Genomic DNA, 17,284 nt, shown 5'->3' on the forward strand with positions numbered 1-17,284 from the left:
ATGCAACTAAAAATTAGTAATTTGATTGAATACTGCTGGTGATGTTGTGTTCAGCCTGAAGTCTGCCTTTTCTTTGTTGAAAGGAGAGATGAGCAAGTGTTGCAGAGGTTATAAAAGCACACTAGTGCCAGATTGAAGTGATTGAATAATTAAAATAGAGCGCTCTTTTTGCCCTGTGATTTAGTGTTATTTAATGCAGGGGCCATGTAAGCCACCATGTAAGAAATGTCTCTAGCCTTTAGTTTACTCACTTGTACATAAAAGGCATGGGTAGTGTGATACCTGAGGACCTTTCAAGTTCTTCAGTTGTGTGATTCTGTTTCTTAAAAGGTGAATATATGTTTTAAAATTAAAAATCAGAGGGGCTCCTGGCTGGCTCCATCAGTTAAGGTCCAACTTCAGCTCAGGTCATGATGTCACGGTTCATGACTTTGAGCCCGGTGTCGGGCTCTGTGCTGACAGCTCAGCCTTAAGCCTGCTTTGGATTCTGCCTCTCTGCCCCTCCCCTGCTCACGCTCTGTCTGTCTCAAAAATAAATAAACATTAAAAAATTTTTAAATAAATAAAAATAAAAAATCAGAGCCTATTGCTTTTCCCATGGGTGAAATCTAGTGAAAGAGAACATTCATATACTTTGTCACTCTGCTTTATTCTTTGGGTTTATTCTTCAGAATATGGAGGCAGTGTTTCATAGTTGACTAGCCTGAACCATTTATTGATTAATTTTTTATGGAAAATATATTAGGGAATGATTTTCCCTTTTGTGAAGAGTTCTTGATTTACTTTTACATAACAAGTTCTTTTATCGATTTAGAAGTCTATTGTAGACTTCTATTGAGTCTGTTTGACTCATCTCATTCACCAAGGAAGAGGAAGGCCTTTCAATCTTGGTTATTAGGACCCTCGTAACAAAAGTGAGATGTGAGGAATGGTGATAAACAGTCTTTAATTCCAGCATACGTGTGTGATAAAATAGTAACCTTTTCTATTTTGTGCTTTTTAAAGGTAAATGCCAGTTCCGGTACAGGCATTCACCCTTATGTCTATCCTCCACCCCAGCCCACTACCCCCCACCATGTATATGGGCAGAGGATGGAAATCATATACATATATGTGTATACATACATAGATGTATATGTTTTCACCTATACCTTGAAGGCTAACAGTGTACCTTACAGCTGAGTATCTCTTAAAACTAAACTATTAGTCTCTTTTTACTTATAGTGTTGAATTTTAGTGGTGTTAAAACCCCCACCAGTGTTTTACATAAAGTAATAATGATCTATAGACAACCACAGGGACCTTGGTCAATTACTTAATCCTTTCTATTTCTTTATTTCTCTCTCTCTCTTTGAGAGAGAAAAAGAAAAGGATGGGGCAGAGAGGGGCAGAGTTAGGGAGAGAGAGAGAATCCCAAGCAGGCTCCATGCTCAGTGCAGAGCTTGTCATGGGACTTGATCCCACAACCTCAGGATCATGACCTGAATCAAAATCAAGAGTCAGGTGCTCAACTGACTGAGCCACCCAGGCCCCCCTACTTAACCCTTTCTGAACTCACTTTCCTCATCAGTCAAATGGAGATCATAATACCTTTCTTTTAAGGTATCATGTATTATAAGAACTAATCCTTATAACATTTGTATTACAGGAACGTAGTAAGTACTTAGTAAATGTTGATATGATGATATGGATGATAATAGTTGTGGCTCAGGCTGGATCTGTTAATGAAGCAGATCCTTATTTGAGACAGAGGTCATTTTGGGGGAGAGAGTGTAGGCGGCATCTCATTGCTGGTCAGTCCTTAATCAGTGACAATACTGAAAGTATTAATTTCAGACTAAGTGCAGTTTAATTTAAGAGTAAGTATATTGACCATGGAATACTACATGGCAATGAGAAACAATGAAATCTGGCCATGTGTAGCAACGTGGATGGACCTTGAGGATGTTATGCTGAGCGAAATAAGTCATTCAGAGAAGGACAAATATCATATGTTTGCACGTATAGGAGGATTAGGAGGAACTTGACGGAGGAACGAGGGGGAGAAGAAGGGCGGAAATGGTGGGGGAAAGGGAGAGAGGCAAACCATGAGAGACTCTTGAATGCTGACAAAAACTGAGGACTGATGGATGTGGGGGGAGGGGAGGATGGGCATGGAGGAGGACACTTGTGGGGATGAGCACTGAGTGTTATGTGGAAACTAATTTGACAATAAACTATTAAAAAAAAAAAAGAGTAAGTATATTGAGGGACGCCTAGGTGGTTCAGTCGGTTAGGTGTTGGACTCTTGATTTTGGCTTAGGTCAAGATCTCATGGTTCATGAGATCAAGCCTCATGTCGGGCTTGGCGCTGACAGAGCCTGATAGAGATTCTCTCTCCCTCTCTCTCTATCCCCCATCCCCAGCTCGTGCATATGCACGCACGCATTCTGTCTCAAAGTAAATAAATAAACACACAAAAAAGAGTAAGTATACTCAACGGTCATTTCTATGCGTTTACCTCCACTTCTGAGGGTAACTGACATCTAATCTTCCACTAGAATTCCTTACCAAGGAATTCCTTACTGGGTTATTCTCATTCTGGCCTGACCACAACTTTTCCTCCATTCCAGGGTCATCGCCAGCGTTGTCACCGAGGAAGCCTTCCCACCCAGTTATGGACTTTTTCAGTTCTAACCTCTTAGGTGACTCTTCCTCACCAGGATCCATTTCTAGTCATGCAGATGGCCAGGAAATCATGGTGGGCGAGTTTCTTATTTCTGATGAAAACCTCCAGAAGATGGAAAGTGTACTTGATCTTTGGAGTTCAGGACTTAAGGTATTACAGTTGCTCAATTACAGTTGTTTCATATGTAGTATAACAGTTTTGCTCTTGTTTCCACTATTTCCTTTTCTTTTCTTTGAATCAACAGATTCTGTGCAAAAAAAATCTTTAGTTTTTGAGAAGATTAGTGCAATGCTTTAAATCTGTACTTCTCAGTGTTTAATATCTGTACAAATCATCTGGGGGTCCTGTTAAACTGTACTTGTCATTTGGTCTTGACCAGGGCCCAAGATTATGTATTTCTCACAAGCCCCCAGGTGATGCTACTAGATCAGAAACCAGATTTTGTATTAGCAAGGTTTTCAGTAGTTGCTGGAATAGCTCTGTAGGTGCCACATGTTTCTATTTGGAATTCTGATTTCTCACATGTTTTTAAAGACTCAGCCTACATGTGAACCCTTACCACCTCACAGCTGTGACTTGTGGAAATGTCTCCTTTTATATGAAACACAACATCCAGTTTCAGCAACGTATATTCATTTTGTAGCCGCTTGTAGCAACCACAGTGTGTAACTGAGAAGTCTATAAAACTGATTATTTTAGTGGTGGTATTAGCCTCTAAATAAAATAAAGTAAATGGCACATAAATGGCAAACTTTTTGTATTAAAAATATAATGGAGGGGTGCCTGGGTGGCTCAGTGTTCAGCCTCTGACTCTTGATTTTGGCTCAGGTCATGATCTTGTGGTTTGTGAATTCAAGCCCGGAGTTGGGCTCCATGCTGATAGTGTGGAGCCTACTTTGGATTCTCTCTCCCTTTCTCTCTCTCTCTCCCTGCCTCTCCCTGCTCCTCCTGTACTCATGTGTACTCTCTTTCTCTCTTTCTCACAATAAATAAACTTTAAAAAATATATACATATATATATAATGGAGAAAATGACCATTTTTCTGAAACATAGTTTGAGAAAACTGAATATTCACATATAGTGAAATTATGGTAATGAGAGTTTTATGGGATTTTTATTTCTCTATTATTGGGAACCATAAATTCTAGAAATAATCCTTAGTATAATTTTTACTATTTTCCCCCTTGGAACAGGTTTCATATTTATGTCTCAGTGTCAGTCCATTGGAGTGGCTACCACCACTCATGTAATCTGTTCTCTGGTCAGTTAAGCGTATTGTTAGGCAGTTTTTTTGAGAACATGATTATTTGGTATTTTTACTTATGTCACTCACTCGATAGGGTGAAAAGGGATCAGACTTAGCAGTTTGCTGTAAGATGGCCTTTGTGATAAATGGTTTCGGGGAAGAAGGCGCCAGCCCTCCTCGTTTCCATCATCCACCTCTATCTAAATAACTTCCCAGTCCTGTGGCTGAGCCAAGGCCATACACTGACTTTCTGCTCTCCCTGATCTATCTTAATACGGACATTAAAGTCCTTGAATCAACCATGTATTTATTAGTGAAGGAGACCAGAAATTTTTTTAAAGGACAACAGAGTTTCATACAACGTGACTTAAAGTAGGAAAAAAATCCATTTCATTAGTACAGTGTGACCCAAGAAGAGCCATAGCTGTTGAACTTGCAAACACTTTCATTCGTTGTTTTTATAAATAGCTCTTATGTTGATTGCTTATACTGATTATTTTTAATGTTTCTTAATTTCAGTGTAATTTTAAGAAGCAGTATTAAACACACTGCTTTAATTGCTGGCATATTTATTTTTCAGACAAACATCATATCTGAACTAAGTAAATGGAGACTTAATTTTATTGACTGGCACCGAATGGAAATGAAAAAAGAGAAAGAAAAACACGAAGCACATTTAAAACAACTGTGCAACCAGATCAACAGTTTGAAGGAGCTGCAAAAAGCCTATGAAGTCTCCATTGGGAGAAAAGATGAGGTCTTCACTTTTAAATTTCTTTTTAAGTGAGATGCGGTAAAAACCCTGCTAGGTAGTAAATGCCAGCAACTGATTATTTAGGTCATATGAGATACAAAGGGAAGATTGCTTCAGAAACTGGAAAAAATAGATGCATAGAAATAATATATATTCTTCCCCTTAAACATGCCAGAGACTTGTCATTTAATCTTTGTCATCAGCTTCATTGTGCTCGAAATTTTAAAAATGCCTGCTAAATGTGGAAACACTAATTTCTTTTCCCCAGTCTTTTTTTTCCTAATTGCTCTTAAGGGAACATTGGGGAATCAGCATTAATCACATTTTAAACTATCTTTTTAGGGATCATTTTAAGTATTTCACATTAAAATGACATCTTTCTTCATTGATGAAGTCTTTTTCATAGAGAACACATTTTTCTAAAGATTATTTATTTATTTTGCGAGGTGGAGGATGGAGCAGAAAGAGAACCCCAAGCAGTCTCTGTGCTATCAGCACAAGCCCTACTGTGGGCTCGAACCCATGAACTGTGAGATTATGACATGAGTAGAAACTGTCAGACGCTTAACCGGCTGAGCCACCCAGGTTCCCCGAGAGTACTTTTTATTTCATTTTCCATTAGCCTCTTAAGAACGAGAGAATAAGGTTCAAGTCTCTGGTAATTTTGTGCCTCCCAACAGCACCTTCAACACAGCAGACTGGGCAGTAAATCCATGGCTTCCCCCAGGAGGGTGTTGGCTTTCAGAGGAGACACCTCAGCTCCCTGTCTGTAGAGGCAGCATTGTAATGAACTAGATAAAGATTGTATAGTTTTTTAAATTTACATTTCTTTTGATGTTCAGGATATAAAATCAAACATTTATAAACGTTTTTGAAACACTAGATACTAATGTCACTCATTTTCTCTCTTGCCGTCAAAACTCTGTCCTGAGGTTTTTAAAATATTTTAAACTTTGTCTTTTTTTAATTTCAAAGTGTCACATACAAAAGATTATACGTAGGTGTCCAGTTTCTGAAAATGAGTAAGATGAATGGCCTGTGCCTTTAACGGAAATGTGTGCCCTTTTCCACTTTTGAAAATTATTTAAAGAAGAACCAGAATAAATGTCTCTTAGTAAATATGCCTAATATACTAAATCCTACTTTAATGCGGCCAATTTAAAATATATATTTCAGTCACTCAATTCTTTATAAGAAAGAATATAGATTTGTGTATTTTTTTAAAAAGAACAAGAATAGCATCACTAAAGAAGTACATTATAGTATAATATTGATGGCTTTTATGAGTTTGGTGAATCCAGAAAATCCTTAAACAGTTACTGAGCAACTTCTAATCCAAGGTATTAAAGATATTTAGGGACCAGAAAGGTGTTTAAAACCTGGTCCCTACCCTCAAGTGTAGTGAACAAAGACTTTCTGTGTATGTAGCAAAATATTCAAATGTACAGTTTTCTTTCCTGAATTAAATGTCAGTGACTATTAATTTTCATATACATATACTTTTTTGTGATTACCAAGATAAAAATAATGAAGATTTTTCTTTCTTTTCTCTTTTGCTCTCCTTCATTCATTGATATATAGTGCATTCATGTGGGCAAACTTTTTGGTCTTTTTAAAGATAATAATGAAGTTAACTATATGAGTATAGTAGTGATCTACAAGTATTTTGAGCACTTTTTGATATATGTGAAAGTCACTTTACCAACATTACAATAATTGGGCTAATTGCTATTTACAGGTGATTTCTAGCTTGTCTCATGCCCTAGGCAAGCAAAAGGAAAGGATTGAGTTGATGAGAACATTTTTCCACTGGCAGATTGGCCATGTTAAATCCAGACAGGATGTAAGTATAAAAACAAAACAATAACTGACAGATACTAGACTTCTGAACTCAGAAGGGTTTAGGATCACATTATAGAGCTCTTGTTAAAGTCCAAGAAAGATTTGTTTTCTAATAAATCAAAATGAATTTACAATTTAATGTTGCTTGGATTTTAAAGGAATTTAATTTTGCCATAGCTTGAGAAAAAATACCTCATATTGTATAGATCTATTGATCAGTCATTTCCTACTTCATAGTAAGTAAGGGTCATACCTTACTTACAAATGCCCTTGTCATGGAACCCTTTTAACAAATTTAAACTCATATGCAGTTATGTGGAGAGAGAATTTATAATCTCTAACATATCATATGCTTCTTAGATTGTTTCTGCTTCAGAAATGCCTGCATATCCATGTATCTTCTTCATAAAGAAGCAGCACTATATTGATACATTATAAAATTGTGTGAATGTTTTTTTTTGTAGACTTGCCTGAGACTGAGAATCAAAGAAAGCCATGTCTGTATAGCTTTTTAAAAATTATCTTTAGTTTGTTTATTATTTAAATGTGATTGTCTTTATTTGAATTAAGAGTTGAATCAGAATAGCAGAGTAAATATAAACAGAATAATAGTATCAGAAGTGGAAAAGATGCGAGAATATGTATATCCAACAAGAAGACAGAGTATAGAGACTCGGTAGTGTAGGGGATGGATGTTTGTGTGTTTTATTGATGTTCAGGTGAGCCATGGAACGATCTCTGCATTTAGTTCTGAGAGATTAATACTCAAGGAAAAGGCTATTACTGTCATGGAACAGGATTTCTCCTTGAAGAATTTCTTCCTAGTGCTTTCAGTTCTTTCTTATTAATCCTAATAGATTGAATCTACACTAATCGTATTGAAAAGAGCTATTTAAATGAGTATTCCGTATTTTGAAAGTTATTTACCAAGCGACATAATCAGAATGTGTTATGTTTAAATGTTAGTGGAAATAGCAAGGCTGCCATGAGTTTTTGAACAGCTTTTTAAATTTAAGAAAATTGAAAATTGGCACTATTTCTTTAAAAGAATTTAAATTCATTGATGAAGGAAGAATAGTATATGTTTCTATTTAGATCTGTTTGGCCCTGTGTATGATGGCAAAGTGTGTAAATTACATTAGTCTTGCTTATGGTGGTGGCCACCAGACTGAGGAGAGGCACCTGAGGCCATAGCCACCACTCTTTCTGCCTTCCAGCCACTCTGTTCTCCTAGGCCTGTGCTGAATGGTCCTGCAGATTCATAACTCCGACACCAGGTTACTCACTTTCTTTCATTTGTGGGGTTTTTTTTTTCCCTCCTAACTTGATGAGTTGCATAAAGCAGTGATACAAGGGTTGGAGGTTAGGTTCTGAAATGAGGCGAGGCTGCTTTTTCCCTCTCTACGAAGGCTGTGTGACCTGGGCAGGTTCCTTAACCTCTCTAAACCTGTTCTCCTGACTACAGATGAGAATAATATGATTACACAGGATTAAATGATAACATATGTACACTGCTTACCACTGTGTTACATTATGTTTTTTAATATCCCTGCCTATATATTTACCAGCCCAGCCTACTGTGTTTTTGAGGTTGTATATTACTTTCATTTAGGTCTACGAAGGTAAACTAGCTGACCAGTACTTCCAGAGAACTTTACTGAAGAAAGTCTGGAGAGGCTGGCGATCCATAGTACAGAAGCAGTGGAAAGATGTGGTGGAACGAGCTTGTCAGGCAAGAGCGGAAGAAGTCTGCGTCCAGATTTCCAATGATTATGAAACTAAAGTTGCTGTGGTAAACTTTTTTTGTGTATACCTTCACTTTCTTTTAATAAAAATTAAAAAGATGGATAGCATCACTCACTGTTAGTTTCTAGGTAGGCATAGTACCCCATTTCTCTGGTTCCATTTAATGCCACGTAGGTTCAAATGAGACTCCTGGGACAGAACAACACTGTTAAGTCAGACCTACAGACTTATTTACTCTGACCTACAAACTCAGTGTTGGATCTTGTGTATGTACATTTCCCTTGGAAATGTAAATCACCCATAGACCCTTACATTTCTAAGAAAGCATACTTTCTTAGCCTTCTTCATTTGGTCTTTATTGAGCTGAAAATAAAGACTCAAAACAAAAATGTTTATCCTCATGCTAATTTAAGCAAATTATGTTCTTATAAGGTTGATATAAAGCAGTTGCATATACATTGAAGTTCTTTTCCCATTGACTTATTAATAAAATAGACATCGTTTCCAAGGGAAAATATTTGAGCCCCAAAATGAAATAAAAACCATAGTGAAGAATGTGGTAGGCCTCTTGAAATCAAATAGTGACAGAAAAGCCTATCTTCACCATTATAACACTAAGTTCTTAACGTTAAAAATAAATGTCATTGTACAAATAATTTTCTGCAATTCAAAATGAGATACCAAAAAAATACAGTCCCTTCAGATTGGTCAGTGGGAAAGAGTGTTGTACCTAATGTCACTTTGCACTTTACGTTCTCCAAATGACATTTAGTAAAAGGAAGGAAGGGAGGGAGGAAATTCAGTTAATATTGTATTTAGGTATTTTTTTCTGAAGAGGCAAGAGTCTAGCTCTTCATGTAATTTGAGTAATATTATACAGAAATGACATATCTGTATAATTAAAACACATTAGCAACCTTTGGTGGAACTGGTATGAAATTCCCCTTGTTTGAACCTCGATTTTATGGTTAGGAAGGAACATGGTTTGTTGATGGAGACAGCAGAGGTTAAGACTCACCTTTTGAAAGACATTGAGATGCATAGCAGAAGCGGTATGTGGTAACGTGTTGCTAGTGTTTCACACAAAAGTGACTTCACAGCTCGAGATGGCCACACCGGCAGCGCCAGTGAGTGCTCCTGCCACCACTCCAGTGCCAGCCTTGGTCCCAGCCCCACAGCCTTAGCGCCGGCTCCAGCCTCCTTCTCAGACCCAGCGGCTACAGCGGCTTGGACCACGGGCTCTGGGCCAGACCCCATCAAAGACCCCAGTGTAGTCGCTGCCTGGTCCTGCTCTCCCAGGCCCCGTCCCCAGCAGCCGTCCTGTCCGGCTGCACCTGGTCATTTGGCCTCCATTGTGGACGGTGACAAGCCATGCAATGAAGGTGCTGCCCGGGTTATTGGGACCCTGCTGAGAGCTGCTGACAGGCATTCAGTGGAAGTCACAAACTGCCTTTCATTGCCACACAAGTCAGAGGATGAGGTGGCTGTTGACATGCCATTCACTAAGAACACGTATGAATTACCAAGAAAGTCTCTCCAGATGAGCTCATCCTGGGCTGGGATGTGACAGGCCCTGACATTACGGAGCACTCTGTGCCTATCAGGAGTCCTACAGCCCTGAAGCCCCCAACCTCGTTCATCTCACCTGTGGACATGAGCCCTCCAAATGGCCACCTGGGTCGGCACGTTAATGGGTGTCCTTGGGGGGATGTCCATACCTCTAACAGTGAAATATGCATATTATGACACTGAACACATCGCAGTTGACCAGATCACGAAGACCTGTTTTAGCCCCAACCCAGTGATCGGACTCTCAAGCGACTTGCAGCAAGTAGGAGGGGCATCGGCTGGCATCCAGGATGCCCTGAGCACAGTGTTGCGGTAGGCACGGGACATGCTGTCTGGAAAGGTGTCAGCTGAGGATGCCGTGGGCTGCTTCCTGATGAACCTGGTTACCAAGTACCCAGGATAGTTCCCGTAATTTTGAGACCATGCTCAACAGCAACATCAGTGATCTGCTGAGGGTGACCTGCCCAGCCAGTCTCATGTAGTCACAAATTGCCCTCAGTGAGAAACCATTAAACCTGTCCGTGGGCCCCAAGCGGCACTCCTGTCAGTCTGGGCCACCCTAGAACTCAGAATGGAGTGAAGTAGAATGGTTTCCTTATGGTTTGAGTCATACTGAGTCAGTCAACTGCTTGTGACTTTAAATAAACATAGCCTACCTTTTGTAAAAAACAACACAGTATAAGGCTTTTTTTGGAACACTAAATAATATCCTTCCTTGTTTCTCAAATCTTTGTCTTCTTTTTTAAAATTCCCCTTACTTAGTTATCTGGAGCACTGGAAAATGCAAAAGCTGAGATCCAAAGAATGCAGCATGAAAAAGAGCATTTTGAAGATTCCATGAAGAAAGCTTTCATGAGGGGGGTGTGTGCATTAAATCTCGAAGCCATGACTATATTTCAGAACAGAGGTGAAACAGGTTAGTATTTTATTTAAGGTTCTCTGCCTGCTTTCAAAAAGGATTTGAGGATATTTCAGTGATTGGTTCATCTGTAATACTAATTTTCTGCAAAGAATATACCTTGACTCGGTACTGGTATTTTTTTTTTCATTGGTTTATATTTTAGATTTTTTAAATAAATTTTTTAAAGGTTTAGTCATTTATTTTGAGAGAGAGAGCATGAGTGGGGTAGGGACAGAGAGAGAGAGAGAGAGAGAATCCCAAGCAGGCTCCATAGCACAGAGACTGACATGGGCCTCAAACTCATGAACTGTGAGATCATGACCTGTGGCAAAATCGGGAGTCGGACACTTAACCGACTGAGCCACCCAGGTACCCCCAGGTCTGATATTTTTAATTTCTGGTATCATATCCAGTTTTAAATCTGCCATAAAAATCACTTAGTCTTGGTTACCTATGGTATCTTAGATTGGATCAAGTAAACTTTCAACTCTTAAGTGTTTAGGGTCAATGTTAAAATGATGCTTTGAATGTATAACATTATTTTAAGGCTCTTTTAATAATTGCAATGCCTTTAAGTACAGAATTTTTATTTGTTTATCAGTAGCCAAATTCCTTGGACTATTTTGTTGATGAAATATTTATCCTAGTCATGGTTTCCCATTTAAAAAATTGTCCTCAATTTAAGAGAGGCCTCAACTGAAACTAATTTTCAACAAATATAAATATAGTCCTATCTACAGAAGTCAAGTAAAATAATTTTATTTTAAGAAAAGTCCACATATTGCCTGGAATCTGTGTGGATTCGTGTTTCTTCAGCAGGCTTAGAAGAGCACATGACCCGAATCCTTTGCCACCAGTTTGCACTGAGGCCTATTCTCCTTACTGGGTTTTAGTTTTCTTCTCTGAACAAAGAAGATAATATAAATCTTCCCTACCTGCTTCACAAAGGAGTCTTGTGGCAGTGCAGCAAAATATAATTGAAAGCTCTTTAAAGGACAAAAAGTACTTTGCCCTGTAAGATGATAGGAACGACATAATTAGTGCAGTCTTAAGTCAACCTGTTTTATGTAAATACACGAACACTTTTTGCAGTATTTCCTCATATTAAGTCCTATTTGAGACTCATACTTTATGAGACCATTTCATTTTGTAACAGCATTAATAATCCAATCCAATGAATAACTTTTCTATGGTTGTCATACCTTCATTTCAGGCATCATCACACATTTATTATTCAAATTGTTCATGTTGTGGATACTAGCAAGTTAAGGCAGATAACTTTTTTCGAAAGAGGTCATGGTGTGTAGCCCACATGCAGGTTTGAAACTTTCAATCTCAAGGTTGACTAGTTTATCTTGCTAATATTCAAAGGAATACTTGATTTCTCCAATAAATGGTCTTTTAATTGAATGTCAACACTAAAACTCACCACCACCACCACTTGTCTTTATTAGTAAGTTGTATGTATTAAGTTGAAGAATTTAATTATCTACATATAAGAGATCCTAGGTTTCACAAGTTACAAATTATGATCATTAGAACTTCCTACATTCATGGCCACCTAGCTGGCTAAGTCAGTGAAGCATCCAACTTCAGCTCAGGTCATACATAATTTTGCGGTTTGTGAGTTCGGGCCCCCATTGGGCTCTGTGCTGACAGAGCCCTCACTAGCTTGCTCTCTGTCTCTCTCTCAAAAATAAACAAACATTAAAAAAAGGGGGGGGGGCAGTTTATTAGTGCCCTGTGTTCAGACATTCTGAATTGTCTCAGTGATTGAATTTCCAAACACTCACCCTGGTGTTAGGAGCCACATAGATACAGTCTTAAGTGGAAATGTTAACCAAATTCTAATACTGGTGGGGGGGGGATATAAAATTTGAAGAAACCCTTTGCGCTAGCTTCTGGAAGCTGATGTTACTCCTTTGATCTAAGGGTAAGATTCATTTTTGAGAAATTATTATGGAGAGTGTCAATAAAATTAGTTAAGTGTACAAATATACTTTTAACTCATCATTTATATAATCTACTTGCAAGAATTGATTTCTTTTATAATGTTAAGGGTAAAAATTTTACTGTTACTTATTGATTAATTATTTTTTGATGGAAAATCAAGTTTAAAACATAGAATTTTAGGGCACCTGGGTGGCTCAGTCGGTTGAGCAACTGACTCTTGATTTCGGCTCAGGTCATGATCTCACAGTCTGTGAATTTGAGCCCCACATCGGGCTCCCCACTGACAGTGCAGAGCCTGCTTAGGATTCTCTCTCTCTCTCTCTCTCTCAAAATAAATAAACTTTAACAAAATAATAAATTACATTGATTTTGTTTAGATAGTAGCAGTAGATGGAAATGAAAGGGTATAGTGTTATCAGAAAACAATTCTGAAGATCTAAATACCAGGCCACTTATCAGGATGGTTGTATGAAATAATGCAGAAGGACATAAATGCTTAGCCTCAGTATGACCATATTATTATGATGGATATTTTGGCAATATACTTTACTCCACTAACATCCTAGCAGAGTACATACTTATTTTTTTCTTTGCCATAAGAGCAAATCTTTAGCTTTCACATACTGAAGGGAATGGTATGAAGTCTTTAGTGGTTAATGTTGACATTAACAGTTACTAATGATAAATTGTATTAGCTAAACATTGTATGCAATACATGACAAATTTCTACATATTCTTTAGAACTAAATTTTAGCTATTATGTGTTTTCATTGTTGGGGGGCATAAAAGTCATCTTAACTTGTAAGAATTTTAATGGAATTAATTTGTGATCGATAGGGATAGACTTCACAAATAAAAAAGAAGAGTATGGCCCTGGCGTTCACGGGAAAGAACATTGTGCTCATTTGGATCCTTTGGCCCCTCCGATGCCCTCAGTGGTTTCACGGCCACCATCTCCCCCAGCAGCAGCCATGGGAGCGGCTGGAGCTACTGCGTTTCCCTCTACGGCTTCCGCCGGGGCCGCTTCCACTTCCTCTGCTCACCTTCCTGTTTCCTCAACTCTCGGTGCTGGGTCTACAGCTACTGCTGCACCAGAAGAAATGGTTAGTACAGTTCATACAGTTAACGCCCGAGTGGAAAAAGGGCTCAAAACCTGACTGTATATTGGATATTTTTAACTTAGAACATATTTTCCCATGGAGGAAAAGTCTACATGGTATTTAAGCTAAGCCACAGAAAATATTTAATATACAAAGTGGCTAAAACAATTTATAATGAAAATAATAGCTAAAACCTCTTTTATAGTAGAGTGATAACTAAAACAAAAATAACTTTCTCATTTCACATTTTTCAAGATCTGTTTGAGAAAGAGTGGATGACAGAGTTATTAATTTATTTTGAAGGGAACTCTCCTGGGAATTAGGCTTAGAAGATTACTGGCTCTTTTGTGTATTTTGTATTCAGCTATAGCTTTCCCTTTTCCTGGATGCAGATGTATCATTAACACTACTCTGTAGTTACTCCATATTGATTGGATTAGGTTCTCGTTTTTAATTCATAATTAGAATAAAGAAGAAAAAATTTCCTAGAGTCACTTAGCTACTTCTAAGAGATGTACATAGAGTGTGGAACTATTGAATGGGGATGGAATATTTGTGTGAGAACTTGCCTGTGGGGGAATTAATCAAGCTAATTAATATGGAAGAGGTACCACAAAGCACATCAGGGTGCTGACTCCTGACCTCCTAATTGTTAAACCCATGTTCTTCAAAGAGCGACTCTCAAAAGTGAAGGGAGTAGGGGTACAAGCCATGCTCACTGGACTCACATCAATAGGGCTTTTTAAAAACACTCTATCGTCCTTCCCTACTGTGGCTTGGCTGAGGCACAAAGGCCTGTCTAGTATGATAAAGTTCCTGAGAGGACTCTGATTTGCTCGTGGCCTTCTCCTCCCTGGGCTTCACCATTTACCTGAGAGGACAGCAGGTGGCAGAATGGGTTTTCTATTGTACAGTGAGTTCCCCATCCAAGGCGCCATTGCCCTGGACAGCTCTCTGCAGCTAAGGCAGTCGTGCGGTCAGCCAGACAATTGGTCGTCTTGAATATTCCAGCTGACTTGAATTTCTGCCTTTTGGAAGCTACTGACTGTGGAGAAAAATATGTTGAGATCTGCTATTTATTATGTTTGCTCTTGATTCAAAGAGGTGAAAAAAATATAGCTGTTAAGAGAAATTTGAATGTGTGAGGGAGTTCTGACTTAGAAATAAGACACTAAAATTCAACTCTGACTTATGTTCAGCTGTGTTTATTTTTCATGATGACACATTTTGAAGTGTGATCCTATACAAGATGATCTCATTGAAGTAAACACAGTGGGTGTCTATTTAAATTTCTGGTTTGTCATTCATGTTGCATATTCACATAACACACAGAGTTAGATTTTTCAAAATCCCCTTCAAATATGACTACACCATTTGCCCATCTGCATTTATATATAAACCTGGCTATACATTGGAAGAACCGCAGGCTTACCACCTTTCTTGTTACTTTGTGAAACAGTGTGGTCACGTGAGATAATTTTGAAGTCTTCAAAACCTAAAAAGCACAGTATTGTGTCGACAGCCTTTCTAACTACATCCTCCTTCATAAACAGATATACACATTCAATTTTTTTCACATAAATACAGCCTGTAGGGTTAGAGGAGAGGAAAGGCAGAAGCAAATCAGTCTGTAAGTGTGCTGCTAATTTTCTTCCTTGCTTATGTAATTATAATACTCAGATTCAGATTCACCTCAAATGTGTCCTCTTGTTTTTAAAAAGAACCATAATAACAAAAGATGGAACAAGTACATTAGTTGGACAGCTTATCTAATGTGAACCCATCATTGTTGGAACTAGCAAAGGAGAGACATGTGATCCAGGCCTGGTTATCTTTCTTTTCATTTTAATCACAGTGGCTTCCTTTGAACATTCAGAACTTTTCCCCAGTCTTCTTGGTATTTCCAGTAGCTAAAAGCAGGTGTATACAGAGAACAAGTTGCAGAGAACTGGGAAACAGACAACTGGAAATAGAAAGATTGCCATCCTAGCGAAATAATACCTTCATCTGTAAAATTCTTTCCTTTCTGCAGACATCCTCAGTATGTTAAATAAAATACCAGAATTTCCTGGTGGAAAGCACTTTTCAAGAATTACATTAGGCAGTTATATGAGCATACATAGTGCAGTTCACGAGGTTGAACAATAGGTGACAATTTTTTCTTTTTCTGACTCACAGTTGGAATAGTTGAGGGGTTTTAGTCAGAATTTTAAACTCTTTAGTAAAAGTTCCCTCTTAACTTTCCTCTTCATCTGAATGGACAGTGAAAGGATATCGTTAGGCACTCGGCACTGCTATCCTCATTTCATAAATGAGGAAACTGAGGTTTGGAGAGTGGGTGACTTGCCTTTGGACGCAGTGACAGAATTCAGACTTTGACGGTTTGGCCACAGAACCTTATTCCTTAACCAATCATCAGGTTTGTCTCCGTGTCAAATATTAAGATACAAATACTGAGGTTTAAAAATAGTCATTTCCCTTTTCTTTCTTAATCCTTTTGATTTTGTTGCTTTTATTGATACGGCAGAAAATGCTAGCATTTCCATTTTTATACCATTTTTTAAGTCAGCTAAGCTCTTAGATAAATTTAATAAGATCCAGCATGACTAGGACCAGTAAGTTTGGTCACTTAATCAAAAAGTCATTTAAAAAAAAAGTCAGGGGGCACCTGGGTGTCCCAGTCAGTTGAGTGTCCGACTTCAGCCTCAGGTCATCACGATTTAGCAGTTTGTGAGTTCAGGCCCCACAGTGGGCTCACTGCTACCAGACTGTCAGTGCAGCACCCGCTTTGGATCCTCTGTCTCCCTCTCTGTGCCCCTTCCCACTTGTGCTCTCCCCAGAATAAATATTTTTTAAAAAGTCAGTTGGGAAGGCTGGGTGGCTCAGTTGGTTAAGCGTATGACTCTTGGTTTCAGCTCACAGTTTGTGGGTTCACGCCCCATGTTGGGCTCCATACTGACAGTGAGTGGAGCCTACTAGGGATTCTTTTTCTCTCTCCCTCTGCCCCTCCCCTACTTGCACACACGCTGTCTCTCTCTCTTTCAAAATAAATAAATAAACATTTAAAAAATTGTTTTAATTAAAAAAGCCCATTAAAGCAGGAAATTTTAAAAAATTATATACACATATCTTACGTGTTATTTTATGCTAAAACGTGTGTATTAATTTGCTAATTTTTAATGTGGGACCAAACTGACCATAGGTTCATAGATTGTAATTAAGCCATCTCTTTTATATAAACTATATACAGATTATTATTTCTATAATTTCCAATTTCAGTTTGTAAAGAAAGAATCTATCATATTTGTAAGGCAATCTGATTACAAAACAAACCATTTGAAAACAAAGCTAAAAAAAAAGGTAAAAAAAACCCCGAACTTGGTAAACATGCATAAAGCTAAAAAAAAAGCTGAAAAAAGAAAACAAAAAGCTGACTTGGTAAACATGCAGGTCAATTAAGACTGCTGTTTAATTTAAATAAGTCTATAGAGGCTTCTTTTTAAA

General features: G+C 38.1%; 1 protein-coding gene and 1 pseudogene across 4 annotated transcripts in view; both read left to right on the plus strand.

Annotated features, from left to right (window-relative positions):
• Positions 1 to 17,284, plus strand: part of POC5 (POC5 centriolar protein) — a 38,081-nt gene that overhangs the window by 14,708 nt on the left and 6,089 nt on the right. For all 4 annotated transcript variants that reach the window (XM_077759914.1, XM_077759916.1, XM_077759915.1 and 1 more), the window contains 6 exons: positions 2,613 to 2,818; positions 4,496 to 4,672; positions 6,408 to 6,512; positions 8,124 to 8,303; positions 10,589 to 10,742; positions 13,518 to 13,783. In XM_077759914.1, the coding sequence (XP_077616040.1) occupies positions 2,613 to 2,818; positions 4,496 to 4,672; positions 6,408 to 6,512; positions 8,124 to 8,303; positions 10,589 to 10,742; positions 13,518 to 13,783 (1,088 nt within the window). The remainder of the gene's footprint in view (positions 1 to 2,612; positions 2,819 to 4,495; positions 4,673 to 6,407; positions 6,513 to 8,123; positions 8,304 to 10,588; positions 10,743 to 13,517; positions 13,784 to 17,284) is intronic.
• LOC144228044 (eukaryotic translation initiation factor 3 subunit F pseudogene) lies at positions 9,364 to 10,389 on the plus strand (annotated as a pseudogene).

The sequence above is a fragment of the Crocuta crocuta genome, unplaced genomic scaffold, assembly GCF_008692635.1.
Source record: "Crocuta crocuta isolate KB4526 unplaced genomic scaffold, BGI_CrCroc_1.0 scaffold162, whole genome shotgun sequence".
Lineage (NCBI taxonomy): Eukaryota > Metazoa > Chordata > Mammalia > Carnivora > Hyaenidae > Crocuta > Crocuta crocuta.